Source organism: Nothobranchius furzeri, chromosome 9, assembly GCF_043380555.1.
Source record: "Nothobranchius furzeri strain GRZ-AD chromosome 9, NfurGRZ-RIMD1, whole genome shotgun sequence".
In the NCBI taxonomy this organism is placed as follows: Eukaryota; Metazoa; Chordata; class Actinopteri; order Cyprinodontiformes; family Nothobranchiidae; genus Nothobranchius; species Nothobranchius furzeri.
In genome coordinates this window covers 33,288,803-33,314,990 of record NC_091749.1, presented here as the reverse complement: position 1 = coordinate 33,314,990, position 26,188 = coordinate 33,288,803, and the positions used below count along the sequence as shown (strand labels likewise).

Sequence of the window (26,188 nt, the reverse complement as noted above, 5' to 3'; positions counted from 1 at the left end):
ATCACAGGGCAGGAAGCCCCTCTTTCTTCTGCACTCACCCCTACATCTCACATGTCCTCCATCCCTGGTGTGATAACTATCTAGTGGTGATGGATAAGGTTGAGGTGCTGGCTGTGGAAGTGGTCAGGCCAGGCCACTGATCCCATAGCGATAGGAGCAAGGACAGGGTTCTTGTCCCTTCCTCTATCGCTGCTTCTTTTTTTAAACACCAGAAAACAATTGAAGGTCACCTCAAACACAGAAAAACTATTTAAGTTTATCCTCAGCGCTAAAAGTTTACCCCACATTCTCAGACCAAAACAACACACACATAAAATAATCAAATCCACTTCAGTTTCTAATTCAAAGAAACAGTCAGAAAAAATGAGTATCTGTTCAGATATAGCTGACAAAATCCATCAAGACGCTTTTAAGTGTTTCAAAACTAAAATTGAAGTTTATTTATACAGCACTTTTCACAGACGCCAAAGTGTTTCACAGTAAAAACAAACATGAACAACAGATTTACTGTAAAACATTAAATAAAACAACAGCATTACAGTAAACTATAAATGATAAAAGTCTGTGTGTGTGTGTGTGTGTGGGGGGGGGGGGGGTTAGGGGGACTAAAGGTGAGTTGTAACCAGTTTGGGAGGTCATAGGTGGCCAGAGGGTAAAAAAACTGAAATATATTATAAACCAAACAGCAGGACTTGTGTCATAAAACATTGGGTAGAGAACTAAATGTGAGTAGCTATCAATTTTTTTATGAAACAATGTTCAAGGTACAGGTGTAAAGTGGCCAAACTGAGGCAGTAAAAGCTGGTACATTGATGATTAAGTTGATGAAAATGTATCACATCATTTCATTTATGAGATCAGATTTTAACCATTACAGCTTTGTTTACAGTGGGGATGGGGAGCTGCTGACGTCAACTGAGGCTATAGTCGGACGGTGGAAGGAATACTTTGAGGAGCTCCTCAATCCCACCAATGCGCATTCCGAGGAGGAACCAGAGCTGGGAGGCCTGGGGATGGACTGTCCGATCTCGGGGGCAGAAGTTGCTGAGGTAGTCAAACAACTACACAGCGGCGGAGCCCCGGGGGCGGATGAGGTTCGTCCTGGGTATCTCAAGGCTATGGATGTTGTAGGGCTGTCATGGTTGACACGTCTCTACAACATTGCGTGGTCATCGGGGGCAGTTCCTAGGGAGTGGCAGACCGGGGTGGTGGTCCCCATCTTTAAGAAGGGTGACCTGAGGGTGTGTTCCAACTATAGGGGGAATCACACTCCTCAGCCTCCCTGGAAAGGTCTACTCCAAGGTACTGGAGAGGAGGGTCCGATCGATAGTTGAATCTCAGATAGAGGAGGAGCAATGTGGTTTTCGTCCTGGCCGTGGAACTGTGGACCAGCTCTATACCCTTGCAAGGGTGATGGAGGGGGCATGGGAGTTTGCCCAACCAATCCACATGTGCTTTGTGGATTTGGAGAAGGCTTATGACTGTGTCCCCAGGGGCACCCTGTGGGGGACGCTCCAGGAGTATGGGGTGGGTGGCTTTCTGTTAAGGGCCATTCAGTCCCTTTACCAGAGGAGCGTGAGTTTGGTCCGCATAGCCGGTAGTAAGTCGGACCTGTTCCCAGTGAGGGTTGGACTCCGCCAGGGCTGCCCTTTGTAACCGGTTCTGTTCATCACTTTTATGGACAGAATTTCTAGGTGCAGCTGTGGTGTGGAGTGTGTCGAGTTTGGTGGCAGGAGAATCTCGTCTCTGCTTTTTGCGGATGATGTGGTCCTCCTAGCTTCATCCAGCTCTGACCTTCAGCTCTTGCTGGGTAGGTTCGCGGCCGAATGTGAAGCGGCTGGGATGAGGATCAGCACCTCCAAATCTGAGACCATGGTTCTCGACCGGAAAAGGGTGGCTTGCCACCTCCGGGTCGGGGGAGAGGTCCTACCTCAAGTGGAGGAGTTTAAGTATCTCGGGGTCTTGTTCACGAGTGAGGGTAGGAGGGATCGGGAGATCGACAGGCGGATTGGTTCGGCGTCTGCAGTGATGCGGACGCTGAGCCGATCTGTCGTGGGGAAGAGGGAGCTGAGCCAGAAAGCCAGGCTCTCGATTTACCGGTCGATCTACGTCCCAATCCTCACCTATGGTCATGAGCTTTGGGTAATGACCGAAAGAACGAGATTGCGGATACAAGCGGCCGAAATGAGTTTCCTCCGTAGGGTGGCCGGGCTCAGCCTTAGAGATAGGGTGAGGAGCTCGGACATTCGGGAGGGACTCGGAGTAGAACCGCTGCTCCTCCGGATCGAAAGGAGCCAGTTGAGGTGGTTTGGGCATCTGGTCAGGATGCCTCCTGGACGCCTCCCCGGGGAGGTGTTTCGGGCATGTCCTGCCGGCAGAAGGCCCAGGACACGTTGGAGAGGTTACATCTCCAATCTGGTCCGGGAACGCCTTGGGGTCCTGCCGGAGGAGCTGGTGGACAAGGCTGGAGAGAGGACGGCCTGGAGCTCCCTAGTTGGGATGCTGCCCCCGCGACCCGGACCCGGATAAGCGGAGGAAGACGAAGACGACGAAGACGAAGATTTTAACCAATCTGAGTGATTTTAAAACAATGTTTGTTCTGTCTGTGTTGTCAGGTTCTGTTTAGAGAGCCAGGAGAGGTGTGGGAGCAGCACCTGCTATACTCCCGACCCTCTACAGTGTCTGCAGATGTTATACACACACCTGGGGGAGGCCCAGAACCGACTTCAGCAAAGGGAGGCTGTAAAGCTCCCCAGCATCATTTTGTAAGGATGAGACACGATCAAATATGTAAATTTTCAGCATATAAAACTTTTGAACACATATTTTTTAGAAGTGTTTCTTAAAAGAAATTCTTCAAATATGTGGGGTTTTTTTTTACATCGAGATCGGGTGTTTATGACGAGACATGATAGAAGGAACAAACCCGGTTCTGAGTAGAATTTCGAGAAGACTTAAGGAATGCTTTACGCTGGATTCAGTTAACAGTATTACAGTTTCTCGCTGCTTAAGTTCAAAGCCCTGAGTTTTAATTAGGAGAATGTGTGTGTGTGTGTGTGTGTGTGTGTGTGTGTGTGTGTGTGTGTGTGTGTGTGTGTGTGTGTGTGTGCGTGTGGGCGTGCGTGCGTGTGTGTGTGTGGGTGCGTGCGTGCGTGCGTGCGTGTGTGTGTGTGTGTGTGCGTGCGTGCGTGCGTGTGTGTGTGTGTGTGTGTGTGAAACACTTGACTGTAAACTCATTACTACTTACAGGCTAATCTACTCTGCTGTGCATGTATAAGTGTGAAGTGCTGTTATTAACCCTGTGTTTGATCTGTCTCATACAATCATTTCCCCGACTACTCCAACAGAGACCACCCAGTTCTTTCCTCTTTTTAAGCGGTCTTTTGTCTAACTAAATTTAGTCACTACGAAAAATGGTATTCTAAATCTTATCGTAACATTTTTTATCATTTTCCACTTTTGATAATTTAATATGTACAGATTGTGTATGACTTAATTTTTTAAGCACAGGAAAGAAAATATTGACCTACAAATGCCTCACCAGCTTCTTCACTTCAATAAAGGAAGCGATGTAAGTTGTTTATTGACAAAAATACGAATAATTATGAGATAACTCTAATGTACAAGGTGTGCATAATTACTTTATTATTGTACTTGATGTAACATAAGGGGCCGTGTGCAGGATGGGCTGAACATTTTTATTTACACATAAACAAAACTAAACAAACTCAGGATGCAAGTCTACTAAGGGTGAACTTCTAGATAGAAAGATAAAAATTTGAGAAAAAGAGGAGCAATGCTCCACCTACAGCCAATTACTAGAACACAAACACAAACTCTAAAAGAGTAACCCTCTGGGTATTTTTCAACAAACGCAGGGCATTCTGCAGCTAAATTCATCCGAGCAATAGGCTGTTGCTGTGAAAATAAAACCATTAACTATTCAAATACCGTAAACTAGGCACTCCGCCACTACATAACTTAGACAGGAACTACTAAAGTTAACATAATCACAACAACCAGAGCTCTCAAGCTCATCGCAATAAATAAATAACCCGTCTACAGAAAGAGTCAGCTACTCTGAGCTGACCCAGCGGGTTTAAGCTGCACACTGCTGGCACTCACATGAAGTTTCACAAACTTCTCCCATTTCTCCTAAACATGAGTTAGCAACTACAAAACAAATGATCCTCTGAGCTGGGAGAACAGCTCAGATCCCTGTCTTCTCTCTCCTCTTGTCTGAGTGCAATACGCAGCCTTTTTTAGGCTGCCACACCCGAACTAATCAGGGATGATTGTAATCATCTGCACCAACTATTGCACAGAGGGAGGAGGGGGAAAGCCACCGTCTTAGCCTGGCAAGCCAGCCTAAATAAATATATCATTTATTACTAAATAAATATATTAATTAGTCTGGGAATGCTCCATTAATGGCTCTTGGTCGTGGGGCGTGTTCTACCGTTGTCTTTCAAATGATCTCCACATGCTACTGGACAGCAGTCCACTGTTGAAGAAGATGAAGATGCATATTTTTTTCTAAATAAAGGACTTAAATACATCTATCTGCTTCTGTATCTAATAAAGTCCAGGGGCCTCATTTATCAAGCTTGCTTACGCACAAAACGAGGTCGGAAAACTGCGTAAGCAACTTTCCACACAAACTTTGGGATTTATGAAAGAAAACTTAGCGGAAAAATGTGCGCAACTTTAAGTTGACTAAGGACCTGGCTTATGCACATGTTGGACATGGAGAGCACCTGCAGTGCTGCTGCTGAGAAGGATAAAATTATGAAATCCTGCAGCATTATCACTTGTACTGCTTCATTTTCACCATTGACATTAATATATGGGCAATGGGTTTCCATAGGCTCCAATAACAAGTTTTTGTGCTAAAATGGGAGGTGACCACCACCGCCATTTTGACCGTGTCACAGGTTCCGTCAAGCCCAGACAATTCCATAAAAGGGAAGAGAGGTGGAGCTGAGGGTGGGGCTGTAAGGCTGGGATCAACTGACGACACCCGGTCGAACTAGCTACAAGCTAACCTGATGCTAACCCAAAGCTAACGCGGAGGTGGGAGCCGAGCTAACGGATCTAGCAACCTAGCTACAACCGGAGCTAACTCTGTGGAACACCCATCGACCGCATGGAGTTCAAGTGGAGATTTGTGGCGCTTTTTCATGAGAAGTACCTTTCTGTGAATAAAAAATATTAAATCGGTAAGTTTATAAGTTATTTCCGTAATGACAATATATTTTGCTTTGAGCAAGTTTTCACTATTTTTCACGTACCGTATTTTCAGGACTATTAAGTCGCTCCTGAGTCGCACCAGCCATTAAATGTATAGAAGAAAAAACATATATAAGTCGTATTTTGGGGGGAAATCTAATTTTTCTTACAAAATCTGAGACAAAGCGTTTCACATTGCAAGACAAGTACCGGTAACAATAACCGAATAATGCGCCGCGGCAGAGCGCCACGGTCTCCAGCAGAGGAAGGCAGTGTTTGAAACCCTCCCAGCGGGACAGGGAACTTACATCTAACCTTACATCCCGTTCCACATTTTGTGAACTTGACAAATTAGCCCGAAGGCAGTGCAGACCTAAGTGAGCCACGTCTCTCAAACTTTGCATTTAGGTAGGGAATTGAGCTGTAGTATTTCTGTGGTCAGGTCTCTCTACGAGTCCGAGAGCTCCACACGTGGTCAGCCCCGTCCGAGAACTCCACGAGCGGTCAGCCCTGTCCGAGAGCTCCAAGAGAGGTCAGCCCGTGCAGCAGCTAGTAGGCGCCGCATCGGTCAGACATGCACCGGGCTGACCGCCGGGGAGAACCAGGTGGAAGAATGGAACACAGAAGTGTCCCTCCAAGAGTTCCGTCATATTTCAACCCATTTTTATGTTAAATGCACTGGGTTTTACCCTTTTACCCATCGACATATGCCCTATTAATTATTTTACTGTATTTTACATCTAAATTTCATGGTCAAACAGTACATGCTACATGTTAAAATGATAGTTAGCTAGCTACTTCGATAAACTCAGCTAGTTTAAAGGCGGCAGTGGCCTAAAATACATACATATACTGTAATTTAACTTACCGAAAAAATCTCGACTCCTTGGACGCTCTATTAATGCAATTAATGCCACAGCAAGTCATTTTGTCCAACAATTGCACTAAAAATATCCAAAGAATAATACACAAACACAGAGACTCAAAATCCTGAAACAGTTTCCTGGCCAGACCGAGGCTCAACTGAGGCCTTTCCACGGAGCTAGCACTGTGGTCACGTGGGTCTGAGGCGGCGGTCACGTGTGTCGGATGCTCATTAATTATACAGAATTTTAGGCTTTTAATACACTTAAACAGAAGAGTGAGAAAAAATTCACCTCCATCAGAGTTGTCATGAGTGTAAACTAGATCATTTAAACAAAAAACATGTTTTGGTACCAGGCTGTAAACATGTTTATTTCTGCTGTGAAATTGGTATTTTTAACATGGGAGTCAATGAGGATTTGCTCGCTTCTGACACCAGCCCGGCGTCACCAGCGAATGAGGGTGGAACTGCAATTTTTGGTACTTCCGGGTTGAGACCATTTTCTGAGCCGCATTGTGGGGGGGGGGGGGGGGGGGGCTTGGTGTTCACACAGAACAAGACAATGCTCTGCCATTCCTCTGTCCAAGGTCCTGAAGGGAAGGGAGCTGGAGTAGGAGCTGTCTGTGGTGCTGCAGGGTGAGCAGCTCCTCTCCAGCTTTGGACAGGCAGCAGCTGTGATATAGGTGAAACTAAAAGTATTAGAATATCCATTTATTTTATTTAATCAACTTAGACTGAGATACCATTTAAAGTTTCAGGAACCCTTAGCAAATATTTTGGACTAATTAACTGTCTAGAGTGTGACACTAGAATATTCTAATTAGAGATTTAGAATTCGGGGTTTTCATAAGCTCTACGCCATGATCATCACAATTATAACAAATAAAATAAAAAATCCGGCCTTGCATGTAATGAGTCTGTCCTGTGTATTAGGTTTACTTTGTAAGTAGAATTAGTCATACATCTTTATACGTTACAAGTGAAGCCCTTTTAGAACTGCAGGTATATGAACTTCAGATGGAAACATTTGAAAGACTTTTATTTTTTATTTGTATTTTTTATGTTTTTTTATTTTATTTTATTATAATTATTTTATTTGCTAGGTAAAATCCTGCTGATGAAATAAATTGGTAGCATTTGTACTAAATATTTAGCATTTTTCTTAGGATTTTGTTTTCTAAAATTAAAAAAAGTTTTCACTTTTTGTTGCAAAGCCAAATTACTCAGGTCGACCTCTCAAGGAGAGCATTAAGTACTTAAATCAAGTTCAGCTGATGACTAATCTGCAACATCATTCAGCATCAGAAGTGAATGGGACTCATTGGATTTGATTGTTATATATATTTTTCCCCTCGAGATCAAAGCATGTCAGTCAAGCGTGAATAATTAACAGATCCCTTCTAACTTTTGACTCTTTTTAACACTCTTGTTCAAACCCTGTTTTCATTTCACTGTAATTTTTCATTCATTTCTTTTTTTACATCTAATTAAGAACTTTCAGCTACACCTCAACAGACTAAAACAATTCTTAAGTTAACCAGTGGCTACATCTGGTGCTGGGATGTTTGCTCCAAGGGCGTAGGAACGAGTTTAATATTGGGGGGGACACAATTTGGAAATCTAACAAATCTGTTGTAGGTCAATAGGGCAATATATAGGTCAACCTCACTGAAAATAATACATTTAAGGATTATGTCTGATTATAATTGGTCAATCTGAGTTTTTCATGCAGGCTGAACATGAAAATAGTCTCCTACACCTATCTCCTGTAGCTTCTGATAGAAAATAGATGGTGAAACTCTAGGATTAGAAAAGCCTGGCAGATGTAACTCAGGGTGCAAGGCAAAGCCCAGAAAGACAAGAAAATAACTTTTATAACCCAGTTCACTAACATTCTTTTTTTTTGTTTGTTTGTTTTTTGATCGGGGACCCACGAGCCAACCAGAAGGGGAGGAGACAGGCTCCCCATTAGCCAGATCCAGGTTTGATTACCAGCCAACGTGGACGTTTTCATTATAAAAAAGCTGTTTTTGTGTCAGTACTGTTTTTATTTTATTTAATAATATGAATGTAGGATATATTATCGTATACATATGGGTAGAGATGTGTAAACAGATTTAATACAAGACTAAAGCTGTGAATATTCAGTCTGAATTGATCTGACTCTCATCAGAATATTTTAAACTACATCAGCCAACAATGCTGACCAGCAGTCTGAAAAATCTGTTTGCTTCTGACAGAATGAAAAATGAAATAACAATTCACTCAACAACAACAGCTGGAACAACATTATTTTTCAGATGGCCAAAAGAAAAAACAGCACCAGAATGCAGAGTTTAATACTTATTTTTTCAAATATTTCGAAGGAAGCGTGTACAAAATTTATTGTACTCTTAAGCCGTACTGCCCAGCCCTACTTGTTATAGGATTAAAAAACGTAACTGTGTTCACTTATTATCACATTCAAATCTTCCTCTCATCAGCCACCTAAAATCATCTCACTCCTCACTGTAGCACCTACCTGCACCTCATCAGGTCTGCCTCTCCCTGTCTCACCCTCAGCAGGTCTGGCTCTCCCTGTCTCACCCTCAGCAGGTTCCTGCTGAACTTGATCTGATCTCTAATATAAAAACAGTGGACAGGAGTAAGGATTAAAAATACTGTTGGAGGACTAGTGCAGTTTTTAAATCACGCTTGTGGTAGTATTATTTAGTCATGTTCATTGTTATCATGCTCGAATCTTCCTCTCATCATCAACCATCTAATCTCACTCTTCATTGTAGCACCTACCTGCACCTCAGCAGCTCTGGCGGTGCCTGTCTCACCTTCATCATCATTTTCCTGCTGAACTTCCTCTGATCTCTTATATGAAAAAAGTGACATTAATAAGGTTAAACATTTTTTATTTGATGAGAATGTCAAACAAGCAACAATCACACTTACAAACTCTTTTATGTGGAGATTCTACTTTTTTAATTTATTTCGTGTCAAATGGTTTTTGTCTGTTACTGTAAAATTCTAGCCTAGTGAACTAGACCAAATTCTTGCTTTGCAAAGAATGGTCTAGGCATGCTCCATTGGAACCTCAGCAGCTCCTAGGACTCTGGCTAGCCAATCACAGCTCTCTAAAGGGGTTTCAAACACACAAAGAGCTGTGATTGGTCCATAATAGTGGGCCAATCATAGTGCTCTATCTGCTTAGTGAACAAATCGCAGAGCTTTATCCGCTTTGTGGGCCAATCAGGGCACTCTATATGCCTGGTGGGTGGGATGATGCAACAGAGTGAAACAAGAGTATGTCACATTCATTGTCCAGTGGAATGCGGAGATCATTTGAAAGACAACAGTAGAACCCGCCCCACAACCAAGAGCCGTCAATGGAGCGTGGCAAGACTAAATAATACATTTATTTAGTCTGGCTTGCCAGGCTAGTAAAATTCACCATTTTTTGTTGACTAGTAGTGTGGTTTAATGTTTAATGCTACTTAGCAAGATGTTTACATTAGTCAGCCAGTCTAACGTTTGGCCAATAATACAATTATCCTCTTGGACTAAATTATTACCAACTCACATTTCCTTTCTTTCTTCTTTTTTCTTTATTGCTCATGAGAAGAACTCACTGAGCTGCTGCTATCGTCTCCCCTCTAACACCTGTGTCTGCGCCCCGACTCCTGCTTCACTCAGCCAGCCTGTGTGACTCCCTGAGGGGAGGGGCTGTGTCGATGAGATGTCTGTGGTGTCTTTCAAAATAAAAGCTTGCTAGTCAAATATTTCAAAATCAATTTTTTTCTTCTCCATGTTATTGGGGGGTACAAAATCCGTGTTTGTTCAATATTGGAGGGGACATGTCCCACCCGTCCCCCCTGGTTCCTACGCCCTTGGTTTGCTCTTTCGCCCCTGATTGACAACCAAACTGAAATCAAACTAAATGTAACCAAACAGTCGACACTGGTTCTACTGTAGTTTAGGCCAGTGTCGACCAGAGATGAGGAATTGTGACATCAAGAAGTCATTTTCATGCCGGGTTTTTCTTCAGCTCAGCAAATAAACCAGGTGATTTCAATCAGCACCGTAATGAACCTGGTTCAGTGTGTGAGCAGAACAAAAACACAGCATGGAGATGACTTCTTGATGTCACAATTCCCATCTCTGGTGTCAACCCCTGACATGTTAGGCATATTCATAAATTCATATTTTCAAACAACTGGATTAGTTCATTGTTGATTGTATTATTGCCTTGGCCTAAAGAATTTGGACTGATAACTGTTTAAGAGGGACTTGTCTTTTTAATGTTAATTTTATTGATGTATCTCATAAATTCTGATTTAAGTTACAGTTTGAATTTAAAGATGCTGTTACATGTTAGAATCAGACTGGAATCAGTGAATGGATTAGTTCAGATTTATATTTGACAGTTTGGTAGTGATTTCACCTGTTAGTGTTAATTAGTGTTGGATGTGAACCTCAGGTGTGACACCTGGTCATGAAACCATCTCAAATATAGCTTTCAACCCAAGCAGGTTTAAAAAGGTGTCTGCATTCAGACAAAAAGATATAATTCTCCCCTCAAAGGAACGATGAAAAAGAGAAGCAGTAGGGCCTCAAGCTTCAACTTGTGTTGCACAAATTTGTCAAAAGTGACAGCAATTTAATAAATTATTGCTTTCCATCACACGCATATATACACCCACCCACACAGATACACCCAATTCCCAGCTATGCCCTCCACTGCCCCATCTACATGTATACGTAAATGAGGTGTAAGTATGGTCGTGTGTGTGTGTGTGTGCGCGCGAGCGCGTGCACGTTTGTGTGTGTGTGTGTGTGTGTGTGTGTGCATGATTGTTAGTGAGAGAATGTGCGAACATAGGCCCTGCAGTCAGGTCCAGGCATTAGGTAATTGACTGTGTCTTTGCTCAAGGCCTTTCATGGATCACCGTCCTTTATTAGCTCACTTCCCAGCACAAACACATGCACGCGCACACACACACACACACACACACACACACACACACAGGCATACAAAGTTCCCAGCAGCTCCACCCCAACCCCATACTCCCCACCATCAGCACCCAGACCCAATTGTCTGGAAAAGAGGAGTGAAACAAGAGAGAGTGGCGCCAAGGAAGAAGAGAGCAGCCACAGCAGAATGAACTAACACGGCCCCAGGAAGTAGCGATAATAAGTATGAGGACTGAGTGGGTGGGTGGATGGGGTCTCCTCTAGCTGACAACACAGATTGGGAGCACAAATTCTTTTTAACTTGGTGCATTGTACTAAGTAAGAAGGCTTATTAGTTGTTAGGCTGCATATCTGTGTGTGTTATAATTGGGAAATTTCAAAATCAGCATTTTTGCTGATACCCGGTAACTGATATAGTCTAAAACTTTATTTCTGATACCCATATAAAGCAATACCAATAAATGTGGGGTCCCCCTGCTCATAAAAAATTAACTAAATCATTGTAAGCAACTAACATCACTTATGTCCTATCATGCATATCTGTAAAATGTGACAACTACTTTAAGTTAGGCCGGTTGTGCCAAACAAACTAAACCCCGGATCTGTCTCATTTTGACATTTTGAGTAAGGGGAGGAGTAGCTGAAGAGTTTGATACATAATATGTGCATGGTAAGTAAAACTGTGTAATTAAAAAAAGAGTAAATACTGATACTGATCATTTATGATTCATTTTCATGACAATTTTGGACAATTATAACGGGTGGACAATAATATTAGGCATCCCTAGTTATAATTGACACATTTAGATTGCACAACCAAATAACTTTTAAGGATGTTATCAGTATGTATGTTCTATGAAAGTATCTGATAGATCGAGAGGGCGCTCGCTGCAGAACCACAAAGGCGGAGCTGCACCAGAGTCAGCCCCGCCTGCTCATGCAAACAGCCTAGCCCACTGACTTTTTCTGTTTTGTTTTTGTTTTGTTTTTTTATTTTATCGCAAACTAATCTGACCCACATGAATTACGGCTTTTACTAGTTTACAAATGTTAATGCTATGTTCTATGCTCCAATTAAGCAAGATAAATATAACTTGCTACATGACAAAGCCTGAATATATCCCGAAATGAAAAGGTTTCTCTTAGCGAATATGTCTATAGCTGCTCCAACAGAACCGGGCTACAACAGCACTTAAGGACAATTGTTTGATGGGCTCTGCTAGTCTAGTGGCAAAAACGTAAGTTTTGCTTTCCCCTGAGCTGATGTTGGTTCGACTCTCAGTGGGGTCGGCAGCAATCTATTTAGCCAGCTGAAACATTTAATTTGTTTATATTTTAGTTGTAATGTTTATTTTCTGCAAAATATTTATGTATCTAAAAGTTCTTTGAATTTGGTCATTCCTAAACAGCATTTTAGTTGAAACTCTGCTCACAAATGGACTCACGCTGGCTAAATAAACGAATAAATAAAAAAAAACACATTAGTCATTATATTTTAAACTGTATGCCAATAAATGGTTAAAAACATAGTACTGGCAAGTGTAGCTAGAAAAGAAGAAAAAAGTTTGCGCCGCTACCAAGAGGCGAACCTGTGCAAAACTACATGCCAAGCCGACTGTACAACCACTTCACCACAACATCTGAAAACAAGCTAGTGGCGCCACATGTAATTGTGCCATCCAGTGTGTCTTTGTAGATTGGATGTATGGTTTTTCGGCGGTGTCTCAGTAGAAGTCATTTCAGAAATAATTTGTCAGAAAATTCACAGAATATCCAGATTTGAGAACCAAGAACAGACCCGCTTCGGAGGAGAGGACCAAATTGAAGCTGAGATGGGAGGAAAATGTGTGAATGAGGCCAAAAATGGCTTTGGCGTGTTTCTTATGAGGAAATGACTGTATAACATGATAAAAGTTCCAAAAGTTAGATTTTTAATTATATGGAACCTTTACAAAAACGGTTCAGTTAACCTCTCAACTCAGTCCTCAATCTTGCATTTTAGATGATACTAGCTATAACACCCTCTTTGGTTCCAGAATGCTATTAAGTCTGACAACTGGAAGGAATTGGACTGACTCTGATGGAATGGGCGGGGCTGACTCTGGTGCAGCTCCACCTTTGTGGTTCTGTAGCGAGCCCCACTTGGATAGATCAGATAGAAAAACTTAGAATTGTGTGTTTCAGCTTCTCACTAAGAGAAAGTTGATCTAGCAGGTTGACATCGCAGGATACTCTTAAATGTGGTTGCCTGATATCGAATGTGTATCAGTATAACAATTTAAATTTAGCTTGTTAACAGAGATCCTTTCTCTGCATTATTAGCCCTGTATGTTTGGCACATCCTTAATGTGCAGTTAGCCAATATAAATAGAAATCCTGAACATTGTATTGAGGTTTTCGTATTTCTGGACTTGTATGTACAGGGAGTGCAGAATTATTGGGCAAATGAGTATTTTGTCCACATCATCCTCTTCATGCATGTTGTCTTACTCCAAGCTGTATGGGCTCGAAAGCCTACTACCAATTAAGCATATTGGGTGATGTGCATCTCTGTAATGAGAAGGGGTGTAGTCTAATGACATCAACACCCTATATCAGGTGTGCATAATGATTAGGCAACTCCCTTTCCTTTGGCAAAATGGGTCAAAAGAAGGACTTGACATGCTCAGAAAGGTCAAAAATAGTGAGATATCTTGCAGAGGGATGCAGCTGTCTTAAAATAGCAAAGCTTCTGAAGCGTGATCATCGAACAATCAAGCGTTTCATTCAAAATAGTCAACAGGGTCGCAAGAAGTGTGTGGAGAAACCAAGGTGCAAAATAACTGCCCATGAACTGAGAAAAGTCAAGCGTGCAGCTGCCATGATGCCACTTGTCACCAGTTTGGCCATATTTCAGAGCTGCAACATCACTGGAGTGCCCAAAAGCACAAGGTGTGCAATACTCAGAGTCATGGCCAAGGTAAGAAAGGCTGAAAGACGACCACCACTGAACAAGACACACAAGCTGAAATGTCAAGACTGGGCCAAGAAATATCTCAAGACTGATTTTTCTAAGGTTTTATGGACTGATGAAATGAGAGTGAGTCTTGATGGGCCAGCAAGGTGGAGGTGGAGTACTGGTTTGGGCTGGTATCATCAAAGATGAGCTTGTGGGGCCTTTTCGGGTTGAGGATGGAGTCAAGCTCAACTCTCAGTCCTACTGCCAGTTTCTGGAAGACACCTTCTTCAAGCAGTGGTACATGAAGAAGTCTGCATTCTTCAAGAAATACATTATTTTCATGCAGGACAATGCTCCATCACACGCGTCCAAGTACTCCACAGCGTGGCTGGCAAGAAAGGGTATAAAAGAAGAAAAACTAATGACATGGCCTCCTTGTTCACGGTCCATCATCAAATGTGAGATTTACAAGAATGGAAAACAGTACACCTCTCTGAACAGTGTCTGGGAGGCTGTGGTTGCTGCTGCATGCAATGTTGATGGTGAACAGATCAAAACACTGACAGAATCCATGGATGGCAGGCTTTTGAGTGTCCTTGCAAAGAAAGGTGGCTATATTGGTCGATGATTTGTTTTTGTGTTGTTTTTGAATGTCAGAAATGTATATTTGGGAATGTGGAGATGTTATATTGGTTTCACTGGTAAAAATAAATAATTGAAATGGGAATATATTTATTTTTTGTTAAGTTGCCTAATAATTATGCACGGTAATAGTCACCTGCACACACAGATATCCCCCTAAAATATCTAAAACTAAAAACTACTTCCAAAAACATTCAGCTTTGATATTAGTTTTTTGGGTCCATTGAGAACATGGTTGTTGTTCAATAATAAAATTATTCCTCAAAAATACAACTTGCCTAATAATTCTGCACTCCCTGTATTGAGGGAGCCTCAGGGCCATAAGAATTATTAACATCAATGTTTTACATAGCAATTTTTTTTCTGAGACAAAGGTAGACATAGTTGGAAAGTCAAATTTAAAAGAAGCCTGAGCCACTATTTATTTATTTTATTTGTATTCACGAGATAATGGGTACCAAGTGCCTACCCTCACAGAGCAGGGCAGGAGGAGGGGGACCAGGAGGGAGGGCCAGAGCAGGTCGGGAGGAGGGGGACCAGGAAGGAGGGCCAGAGGAGTCTGGGGGCCGGTGACAGGCGACCAGGAGCCGGGACTGTGGGAGTCTGGGGGGCCGGCGACGGGGAACCAGGCGCCGGGACTGCGGAAGTCGGGAGATAGAGGACACTGGAGGACGAGGACTAAGAGGGGACTCTGGGCTAAGACACTGAGGGGACACTAGAGGACGAGGACTAAGAGGGGACACTAGAGGACGAAGGCTAAGAGGGGACACTAGAGGAGGACGAGGGCTAAGAGGGGACACTAGAGGAGGACGACTAAGAGGAGACACTAGAGACTGAGGGGACAGAGGGAACTCTGGGACTGGTGGGGACGTAGACTCTGGGACTGGTGGAGACGTAGACTCTGGGACTGGTGGAGACGTAGACTCTGGGACTGGTAGAGACGTAGACTCTGGGACTGGTGGAGACGTAGACTCTGGGACTGGTGGGGATGTACACTCTGGGACTGGTGGGGAAGTAGACTCTGGGACTGGTGGGGATGTAGACTCTGGGACTGGTGGGGAAGTAGACTCTGGGACTGGTGGGGACGTAGACACTGGGAACTCTGGAGACAGGAACACTTGAGACTGGAACTCTGGGGACGTAGACACTTCTGGGGAGTCGACTTCGAGACTTGAGAGGGAGACATCGACTTCAGAGCTGGAGACGGAGACGTCGATTTCTGTCGACTTCGAGACTGGAGGCGTCGACCCTTGGACTGGAGGCACCGGACTGGGCTGAGCCTCTTGGACAGGCTGGACTGGAGCCTCTTGGAAGAGCTGGACCGGAGCCTCTTGGAAGAGCTGGTCTGGATGCGGTGCGTCCACCGGAACTAACGCCTAAGCAGGATGCGATGGGTCCTCCGGGACCACCGCCAGAGCAGGATGTGATACGTCCTCCGGAACCACCACCGAGGCAGGATGTGATGCGTCCTCCGGGACCACTGCCAGAGCAGGATGCGATGCGTCCTCCGGGACCACCACTAGAGCAGGATGCAATGCGTCCTCCGGGATCACCACCGAAGTAGGATGTGATGCGTCCTCCGGGACCACCACCAGAGCAGGATGCGATGTGTCCTCTGGGACCACCGCCAGAGCAGGATGTGATGCGTCCTCCGGGATCACCGCCAGAGCAGGATGCGATGCGACCTCCGGGACCACCGCCTTGACAGGATGCGATGTGACCTCCGGGACCACTGCTGGAACAGGATGCAGAGCGACCTCCAAGACCACCGTTGGGGCAGGATGCGGTGCAACCTCCAGGACCACCGCTGAAGCAGGATGCGGTGCGACCTCTGGGACCACCGCTGGGACAGGATGCAGTGCGACCTCTGGGACCACCGCTGGGACAGGATGCGATGCGACCTCTGGGACCACCGCTGGGACAGGATGCGGTGCGACCTCCGGGACCACCGCTGGGACAGGATGCGGTGCGACCTCCGGGACCACCGCTGAATTAGGATGCGGTGCGACCTTCGGGACCACCGCTAGGACAGGATGCGCTGAGACTCCTGGGACCACCACTGGACGTGGACGCAGTGCGTGTCCTGGGACCACCGCTGGAAGTGGACGGAACAGAGGGATTTGAGGCTTGAGCTGCGCGACTGTTAAACCTTGGATCCGGGCGCTGGTCACCTGACGAGCCTGTTTGCTGGTTGGGAGTAGATCCAGGATTTCGGCCACCCTGGTCTCCAAAATCAAGATGCTGTTTTCTACTCTGAGTCGCTGCTCCTGCGTTGGTGGCGAATCCATGTTGTGGCCAGATTATTCTGTCATGAGCAGAACTCAGAAGGACCCGTAATGACACCAAAACTGTAAAGCACCTTTAAAAGTTTTTATTTGATGTGGAGTTACCAGAGGTGGGTGAGGCTGAGGCAGGGTCAGGAGGAAGTATGGGTCAAAACCAGAGAGATCTGTGAATGCTACAAGGGGCAGGCAGGGGGTCAGAAGCAGAGAACAATCCAGGCAGGGAGTAGGCATGTGGGCAGGTAGAGATACAGGAACAAGGTCAGGATCTATGATTCAGGCAGAGGTAAGACGTGCTGGAGAATTTACTGGCGTGAGCTTTAATAATCTGGAAAAGACTGGGTAGCTGAATGGATCTTTTATAGCAGGGGAAGAAGGTGTGTGAGATGAGCTGAGGAGTCAGGAGCAGGTGAAGTGGATGAAGCTGATTACAGGAACAGGTGAGATGAATGGAGTTGATGGTGGTTGCCAGGGAAACGGCTTGTCAGGAGTTTGATGATGAGACCAAGTTTGCTGCATGAAGGCTGAGGAGGGTGAAGGATTGGGAGTCATGACAGTGTTAGGAGATCATTTTGGGCCGCTGCTGTAAAAAAAAATGAGGCGCGAACCGGAAAAGCTTCTGCCGATCACAATTCAACAACGGATTATGAAAGAAAGGATAAAGCTCGAAACGTGCGGATTCTTCCTGATGTAAGAGGTGAGTCTCCGTTTTGTTTTGGTTGTTTTGGTTGTTTTGGCGTCGACATCATCCTAGCGCGCAACGTTCTGTGACTCTTAAAAAATAGTAAAAAGAAACGGCGAAGGGCTTTACCGATCAGGAAATGGCTGGCAGCGAATGAGTTAACATTTATGGGCTCACCCATCTTGACTCATGACAGGGAAGGCTGTTGTTGGTTTAGAGCAGTGGTTCCCAAACTTATTTAGCCGCGCACCCCCTTCTATGTCCCGACCATGTCGACACCCCCCCCAGCCCCACATCAGGGCATGGCTATGTGTGTGTATATATATATATATATATATATATATATATATATATATTGGGCTCAAAGGGGACCTCGCCCGGGGAGTAATTCGATGTAGAACCGCCACTACATTCAATAGCATTACAATTTCCTTTGATTTAATTTTAAATCAGTATTTAGAGTGCTCAGGTAGCACATAACGCAACGCAATTGAATGGTTTTCTTAAAGCAGGAACGTTTAACCAGAGCTCTCTCCTTCCTTCTGCTTTGTAAACCTGAACTGGTCACCTACTTGTGCGTAATCAAATGTCTATAGGGGAAAAGATGGAAACGCTATAGCCATGTGGTTCACTTTTGCCTCAGACTGACGTATTGCATTTATGGTGTGGCTGAATCTACGATCCGCTGCCACGCGGACTGGAATGACAAATGCTGCAGTAACAGGAGTTGTGGTCAGGTTAGTGAGGAGTCAATGGCTGGAGCGGACTCGATTTTAATACGTCATCCCAAAATAGAAGCTAATATCTTAATATGACATTGAATGAAAAATGTTGTTTTAAAACCTCTTAAAAGTTTTTATCACGGAGGAGGCAGCACTCATCACTGCCTTCAGTCTGACGGCGTGGCACAGCGCAGCGTGCGCTTGTTGAATCAGTATGTGTGTGTGTGTGTGTGTGTGTGTGTGTGTGTGTGTGTGTGTGTGTGTGTGTGTGTGTGTGCGTGCGCGGCACAGCTCCATGAGCCGCTCCAGTCACTGTGTCTCGTTATTGGCGCTATTTAAACCAATGTTGTAAAATTACTTCTGCCCAGCCCAGATGTGCTCACATGTGCACCCGTGAGCCGTGGTTCAGCTGGAACGCGTCTGACCTCTGACAGACGCACTCTGAACTTCAGATCTTCAGCGCGCTGTTAATAGCCTGACACGTTTAGAATGCTGTCCCACAATCAGTGTGCTAATATAATAATGTAATAATGCTAAAATGCTCAGATGGGAATCATTTCTTGATTTATTTTGCGGAGGACACACACACACACACGCAAAATATATTTGTTTTCAATTACATTTATTGGGCCCACTTACTTTTTCTTAGGCCCACCCACAAATGAGTTTCTGGCTACGCTAATGGTGACATATGACAGACTTTTCTGAGCTCCGCAGCCATTACACTTTTCACCTCGCGCACCCCCTAGCGGCAGCTCGTGCATCCCCAGGGGTGGTATTAGAAAAAACCACTGAATCTATGGATTAAAAGAGTGTTCCGCACCTTTAACAATTATTTTTATAGTCAAAATTATAATGTGCTTTAGGATATATGTTCCTGGGCGCTTTTCATGTTCTTTCACTGAATGACCTCAGTGTTTATGATGACTGAATAAATAGAAGATAAAAGCCCTACTTTGCCCAGGCCTGTCACATCATTGTCACTCATAACTCATCAATCCTCAGCGTTCCCTCCTTTCATCTTACTATTTGAAGCTCTGTCTTCCCGTATTTCTGTGCTTCTGTTTATGCTCGCTCTCTTTCTCACTCTGCAGTAATTAGTGCGTTAGTCCTATCATTGGCATCACCGGCAGCTACAGCCGCAGCCAGAAGAGCTTCTTGTCACAGTTCACAGGGCCAGTAGAGTAGACAGTTCTACCCTGGTACTCATCATCTTCATACTGTGCGCCTCGCCAGCCTCCCCCCAGCTACATTATGTAGCCCTGCTTTCCACCCATTCTCCTAATTATTTCCCAACCAAAGGCCTCTCACCCAGCTTTTGCCACCATACCTAGCACTGCTTGTAATCATCACCCTGAGCTTTGCTTCAGCCTGAAGCTTTGTCATTAACATAACCCTTTTATCGTTATTTTATTTTTATTTTTTTTAGACTACGGCTCTTTCGCTTGACCATCACAACACTTGGCAGCATGTACACAGCACCCCTAGTCCAAAGTGAGCACACTAGAAATAGCCCATGACTCCTGGACCTTTGTCTACCTTAGCCATCTGGGTCACAGTGAGGCAGTCTGTCATGATGAATGCAGCCTCTGCTGTCAGGAATCTGCTCATATCTTCACACGATCGCATGCATGCATTCTCTGTCCTTAAATACCTTTTCCAGTAATTGCTGAGTTTATCCTCTGTTTTGTGTGTGTTTTATTAAGGTGGAAGCAGAGTATTGTAAATTATTTAACACATATTATCTGGTTAAGACAGGAAATCATCGTAATATCAAACATGACTTTAAATTTAACAAACAAAGTGGAGGAAGCATGTGTTGTGCGCTCTTGTCACCTCGCTTTCTGAATAGCAACGTCACACTGAACAGGCAGCACGTTAGTTACCCAATGAATTAGAGTCTCTCAAAAGATTAACAAGCTATTTTGATCACGTAAAAACAAAAGAGTCACTGTCTTCTTCCTGTTCTCAAGTCCCGCTTGATGTTGTGACTATCGCGCAACTTTCCAAGAAGCGCTCAGCAGCGTGTCCTGTGTGACCACTTGACTTCTTAAAACTGCAGCGCTTCTGCAGCACGTTCTGTCTCCGGTGTGCCCCAGGCTTTACATCTCTGATCTGGCAAGGGGGGAAGTTGCCAAGTTAGTATGATTTAAAGGTGCATTATGTAGAAATGAAGTAAAAATAACATCTCGTGGTAAAGTTTGGACACTGCAGCCATTTTAAACAACTCTGGAGCTTTTGGCTGTCCTTCATCAAATTACAATACACCGCAGTATTATCTCACAGAAGACATGGCAACCCCACACTCACTGAGGGTAAACAGTAGTCACATCACCCTCTGTTGCTTTGAAAAGAGAAAAACTGACTATTTCTGCAGCCAGCTGGATATGAAATTTGCTTCAATATAACCTTCCTTCCAAAATGACTGAAACACTAATTTGGGATTTATCACTGTAAAATTCTCACTATATTCTTACATACTGCACCTTTAAATCTTAACCAGTCATGCTACTATTTTGCTGGCTCCATTGTGCCCATTTTCAATTCAGAGGCCCACCTCATAGCTAGACCTGACTGACTTGACTGGTTCATGTGTAAATGACTGAAAGCAGTCATATTACAAAACATCATGTGAAAAGCTAAAGCATGTTAGCCTGGCAAGCCAGACTAATTAAATTTATTATTTAGTCTGGCAACTCTCCATTGACGGCTCTCGATTGCGGGGCGGGTTCTACCGTTGTCTTTCAAATGATCTCCACATGCTACTGGACCATGAATGTGACATACTCTTGGCCGTGTTCAAGTTGAGCAGCGCCTCGCCTGGAAAACAGACGAGAGCAGCAGGGGGAGTGGCTGAAAGCCGGCGTTTAAGTCTGACAGATTTCCCTACATGTGTAGCTCGCGGGTGACGATGGCTGAAGATATCGCGTTAGAGTTCATACTTGTTTAATGTTTTATTTTAATTCTGCTGCCTGTTAGCAGCTGAAACACATCCTTACGTGCTTGTGGATATAAATTGTATATGGAGACATGACTGTAATAATAAGTAAAGGTTATCAGCTGTAGATTTAGTGTGCTCATAGGAAATGTGACAAAAGAAAACAAAACACATTTCTCTTTATGGCCTATATAGTTGTCATCATCGTCGTAACATGATTTACAGAATACATGGGACCAACTAGCATTTCATGTTCTACCACCGGATGTTTAGATCAAAATATGAACCAATCAGATCTTAGATCAGGTGAGAGCCAGGCGTTTCCCGTCATCCTCTAGGTTTTGCAGCCGAGGGAGAGCAACTGCAGCGCCTTTCTCCAAAGTCTGCGGCCGCCTTGATCTCACAAGGTTATCGTTGCCTACGTAGGCATAACGTCAGAGCAAGTCGGCGTCAAGTTGGACACAAATCTAACCGGCATGCACTGCTCGCCGATCACCGGTGGTCTAATCTGCGCAGAACTAGCTCATCTTGAACACAGTCCTTGTTTCACTCTGTTGCATCATCCCACCCACCAGGCATATAGAGTGCCCTGATTGGCCCACAAGCAGATAAAGCTCTGTGATTTGTTCACTAAGCAGATAGAGCACTATGATTGGCCCACCATTATGGACCAATCACAGCTCTTTATGTGTTTGAAACCCCTCTAGAGAGCTCTGATTGGCCAGCCAGAATGCTGTTGGGGCTGCAGAGGTTCCAGTGGAGCATTCCTAGACCAAACTTTGCAAAGCAAGAATGTGGTCTAGTTCACTAGGCTAAAAGCATGTATCAACACAGTCCTGTTTGTTATTCAAATGGAAAACTCCTATAGGCATTATTGACAATATTAATGATTATTAAGAAAAATATCTGACTGAGAGAGAAATTGACAACACATAAGGAAAATGTGTAAAATGCATTAGATAAATGTTACTTTAATCTTTAGTAATATTGAGTATATTTTATAAATATGTTTTGTAAATTAACAGGAAAAGCTATGAAAATGAAAAGGTACTCAAGCTGAATTGATGATGTTTATTATTCAAAAGGAATATGTCAACTAAAGGTGTGTATGTAACCAGGAAATCTTTATTTGGGGTGTTTTCTTTATTCTGGTCACCATTCTTAAGGAAAATTCAGATACTCAAAGTGGATTGTTTGTGCTCACTGCAGTGTTCCAGGGTGTTGTGTGATTTTAAATGATTTAGTGGCTAAAATAACATTTAAAGTGCTTTATGTGCTCAAATTAAATAAATGTGGGAACCTATATCAAAAAGTCCTGCTAGCAGATTTCAACTCATTTAAAATCCAGATATGGGGAAGCCCCCTCTGTTTATGCTAATATTGTGGTTGTTATTAGGCATGTCACCAGTGGTTGTGCCTGTAACCATAGAAGATATCTAATTAGGGGGTACGTGCTAATCAAGTGCTCTGCAGTGAGTGGTCACGTCTGTGTATCTCTGTGCTCCCAGCTTTTCCTTCTCCTCACATTAGACTGACATCCATCACAATTTTCAAAAATTAAAATCTGATGAGAACCAACCTATATTCATACTAAAAATGCATCTGCTTTTGCATCCCTTATTTTCTGAACATATGCACAGAGACATGTTCACATGCATACAGATGAATTCAGCATGAAGCGTTATCCACATTTAAACACACAACCTTCATTCCCTCAGTTGCTTTAGCTGTGTTGTATCTCCATTAGAAGTATAACCAATAGTATAGTACCAATAGTATAGTAGTATTTCCACAAAGTGAATAATTTCTCTAATGTTAAGCCAAAACATGTGTTCAGCTTGATCATGTTAAGGTCCATGTTACTGCACTGAGAAATTAGGATTCTCCATAATCATTTTACAACATGAGTAAAAACTCAGCTGCCCCTCCATTTACGTAAAATCCCTCTTCCACACTTCCCCTGAATTTATTAATTACTCCAACACTGCCTCCATTACAGTTGCATTGTGCACATTCACACAGAGTAACAATAAGGCAGAAGTTCACATAATATGATACTAAATAGACATTCTCAATTAAAAATTAGCAGTCACATTTTGGTGTGATTCAGGCCTTGGTTGAACAGGATATCTAGGGTCACCTCAGGCTAATTATGTTACTGTAATGAATGATGTTTTGCATTTTAAACCAAATAATAGTTAGGGGTTGTACGCATGTATATAAATATATATTTATTCATAAAATCTCAAAAACATATTATTAACATAATCATTTTACATTGTTTAACAACAAGTCTCAAAAAATTGGTAAATATCTTAAGAAAACCCTATAAATAAAAAGAAAGTATAATAGTTTCTAGGGATTTTCAATATTATCAGTCTACCATTAATATCGGCCGTTATCAAAATATAATGTTGGAAAATATCACTATCGTTTTCAGTCGTTTAATGACCAGACTTTTACACACCATACACTATTTGAACATCAAACTCTTCAGCTACTTCTCTCTCTCTCAAAATGTCAAAATATGACATATCTGAGGTAAAGTTTTTGATATATTTTAGTTTAGTTGGTGCAACTTGTGAAGTAGAAACTTGCCCTGTGAACGTAGCACGTAGCTATGTGTAGCTAGACAGCTAACAAACGACTAAAACATAAACAAGAATCTTCCCCCAAGGCTTGCTTTTCTTGTCTTGTCCTGTGTCCTCGTCTCCCCAGCTCCTCCCATTTATTTCCCTTCCACGAGTCCACTAGTTTTTCCTTGTGTCACCTCCCTGACTAGAATTATCATTCTGCCATCATTTCCCCTGTTTCTGTTAGTCTGCCTTACCAGTTCTTCCATTCTTTTAGTTCACCCTTTGTAGGTTTATATAAATGATATCATCCATATGTATTCAGTGCTATTCTGTTTTATCCTGTTAGTTGCCTCCTGTTTTCTGGGTTTTGCCTCACCGCTCTGATAATTAGTCGCAGCTCTCTCACATCCAGTAATCACCATTCAACACACTAGTTCCCTGTTCCTTGATCACTTCCCTCTGTGTATTTATACCCTGGCCCTGTCTCCTGTGGTTGTTGGTTTGTCATCTTTGCTCCTGAATTTTTTAATAAACTAGAAAAATTGCATTTATTGCACAAATGCTGTTTGAATGCTGGATAGCTGATACTGTAAGCTGAAGCTGCTGAACAGCTGAACTGAAGCTGAAATTAAGCAAAACTGTCAAAATGAGCTGAATGTCTTGAAAAATGTAAAAGCAAAAAGCACCAACAAGCAAATAAAGCACAAAAAGTAAGTGAAGAGTAGAGAAAAATAATGCTAAATAGCAAAAAAAAAAAAAAAAAAAGACTTAAATCTGTGAACATTAAATAAAAATCTGGACAGCTAAAATGTCTAAACCTCTGTTATTTCAGTTTGCCCAGTTTAACAGTTTAATCATGTAAAGATTAAACTGTGAACTTAGCAGTTTTTGCTAAATTTGGTAACTGATTGCTGAAGTTGTTGAATATCTAAAGTAAGCTGAAACTAAGCTAAACTGTCAAATGAGCTGAATGTAGTGGAAGATGTGAAAGCAAAAAGCACCAAGAAGCAAAAAAAGCACAAAAAGTAAGTGAAGAATTAAGAAAACTAATCCTAAATAACAGAAAGCTCTATGAACACCGTTTAAAAATTTGGACAGCTAAAATGTCTAAACACCTGTTATTTCAGTAGGACTAGTTTAACAGTTTAATTTTTACATTTAGCTGAACTGTGAAATTAGCATCACATGCTGAATTCAGAAACTAATTGCTGAAGCTGAAACTAAGCTAAACTGTCAAAATGAGCTGAATGTTTTGAAAGATTTAGAAGCAAAAAGCACCAAAATGTAAATAATGCACAAAAAGTAAAGAATGGAGAAAACAATCCTAAACAGCAGAAAACTGAAATCTGAACATTATTTAAAAATCTGGACAGCAAAAATGTCTAAACACTTGTTGTTTGAGTAGGACTAGTTTAACAGTTTAATTTTTATATTTAAATGAACTGTGAAATGAGTAGCATTAGCCGAATTCAGAAACGGATTGCTGAAGCTGCTGAATAGCGGAAGTGAAGCTGAAACTAAGCTAAACTGTCAAAATGAGCTGAATGAATTCAAAGATTTAGAAGCAAAAATCACCAACAAGTGTAATAAAGCTCATGAATTTAGGTGAAGAATGGATAAAAAATGCTAAACAGCAGAAAAGTTTAATCTTTGAACATTTATTAAAAACTTGAAATTTGAAATGTTAAGCAGCTGGCATTTGAATGAGAATAGTTTAACGAGTACATTTTTACAATTGGCTGAACTGTGAATTTAGAAATATTTGCTGATATCTGAAACTGATAGATATGTTCAGATGTGATATGGAATGGATGAATTGTTGGATGAATGAAATAATGGATGGATTGTTGGATGGATGTTAGATGGTTTATTGGATGGATGGATGGATGGATGGATGGATGGATGGATGCATGGATGGATGGATGGATAGAAGAATGTATGGATTTATATGTAGATGGATGGATTCCTTAGGCCTAGCCGATCGATTTGATGTCTCACATGCGTGGGTGTGTAATTCCATTCAGCCAGAAGATGATTGACCTCTCTCAACCAATCAGGGAGCTGGGAGGGAGCGGGGCACTTTCCCACCTTCTGACAGTCAATCAAATTGAACTTATTTCTAGTTTTAAGTACAAACAGTTCAAAAAGATCAAAAACAGGAGTCTGTTAATGGCTCAATATTCTGCTTTTTATAGTCATTCCTATGAGAGTTGGTTAAAGTGATTTGCAGTTCCTTGTGTTGCCATGGTAACAGATGACAGGAGTCTGCATTAACAAAACAATGTACAATGTCACATGACTCTTTTAAACTTTGAATAACATTTCTATATTAAAGTATGTTGATACAGTTGT

At 42.7% G+C, this 26,188-nt stretch overlaps 1 protein-coding gene across 1 annotated transcript in view; it reads left to right on the top strand.

The window, feature by feature from the left end:
• The window catches only part of spata17 (spermatogenesis associated 17), an 84,496-nt gene that overhangs the window by 46,670 nt on the left and 11,638 nt on the right, over positions 1-26,188 (top strand). The window contains 2 exon segments of the mRNA XM_054731875.2: positions 2,616-2,657; positions 2,659-2,765. Coding sequence (XP_054587850.2) covers positions 2,616-2,657; positions 2,659-2,765 — 149 coding nt within the window.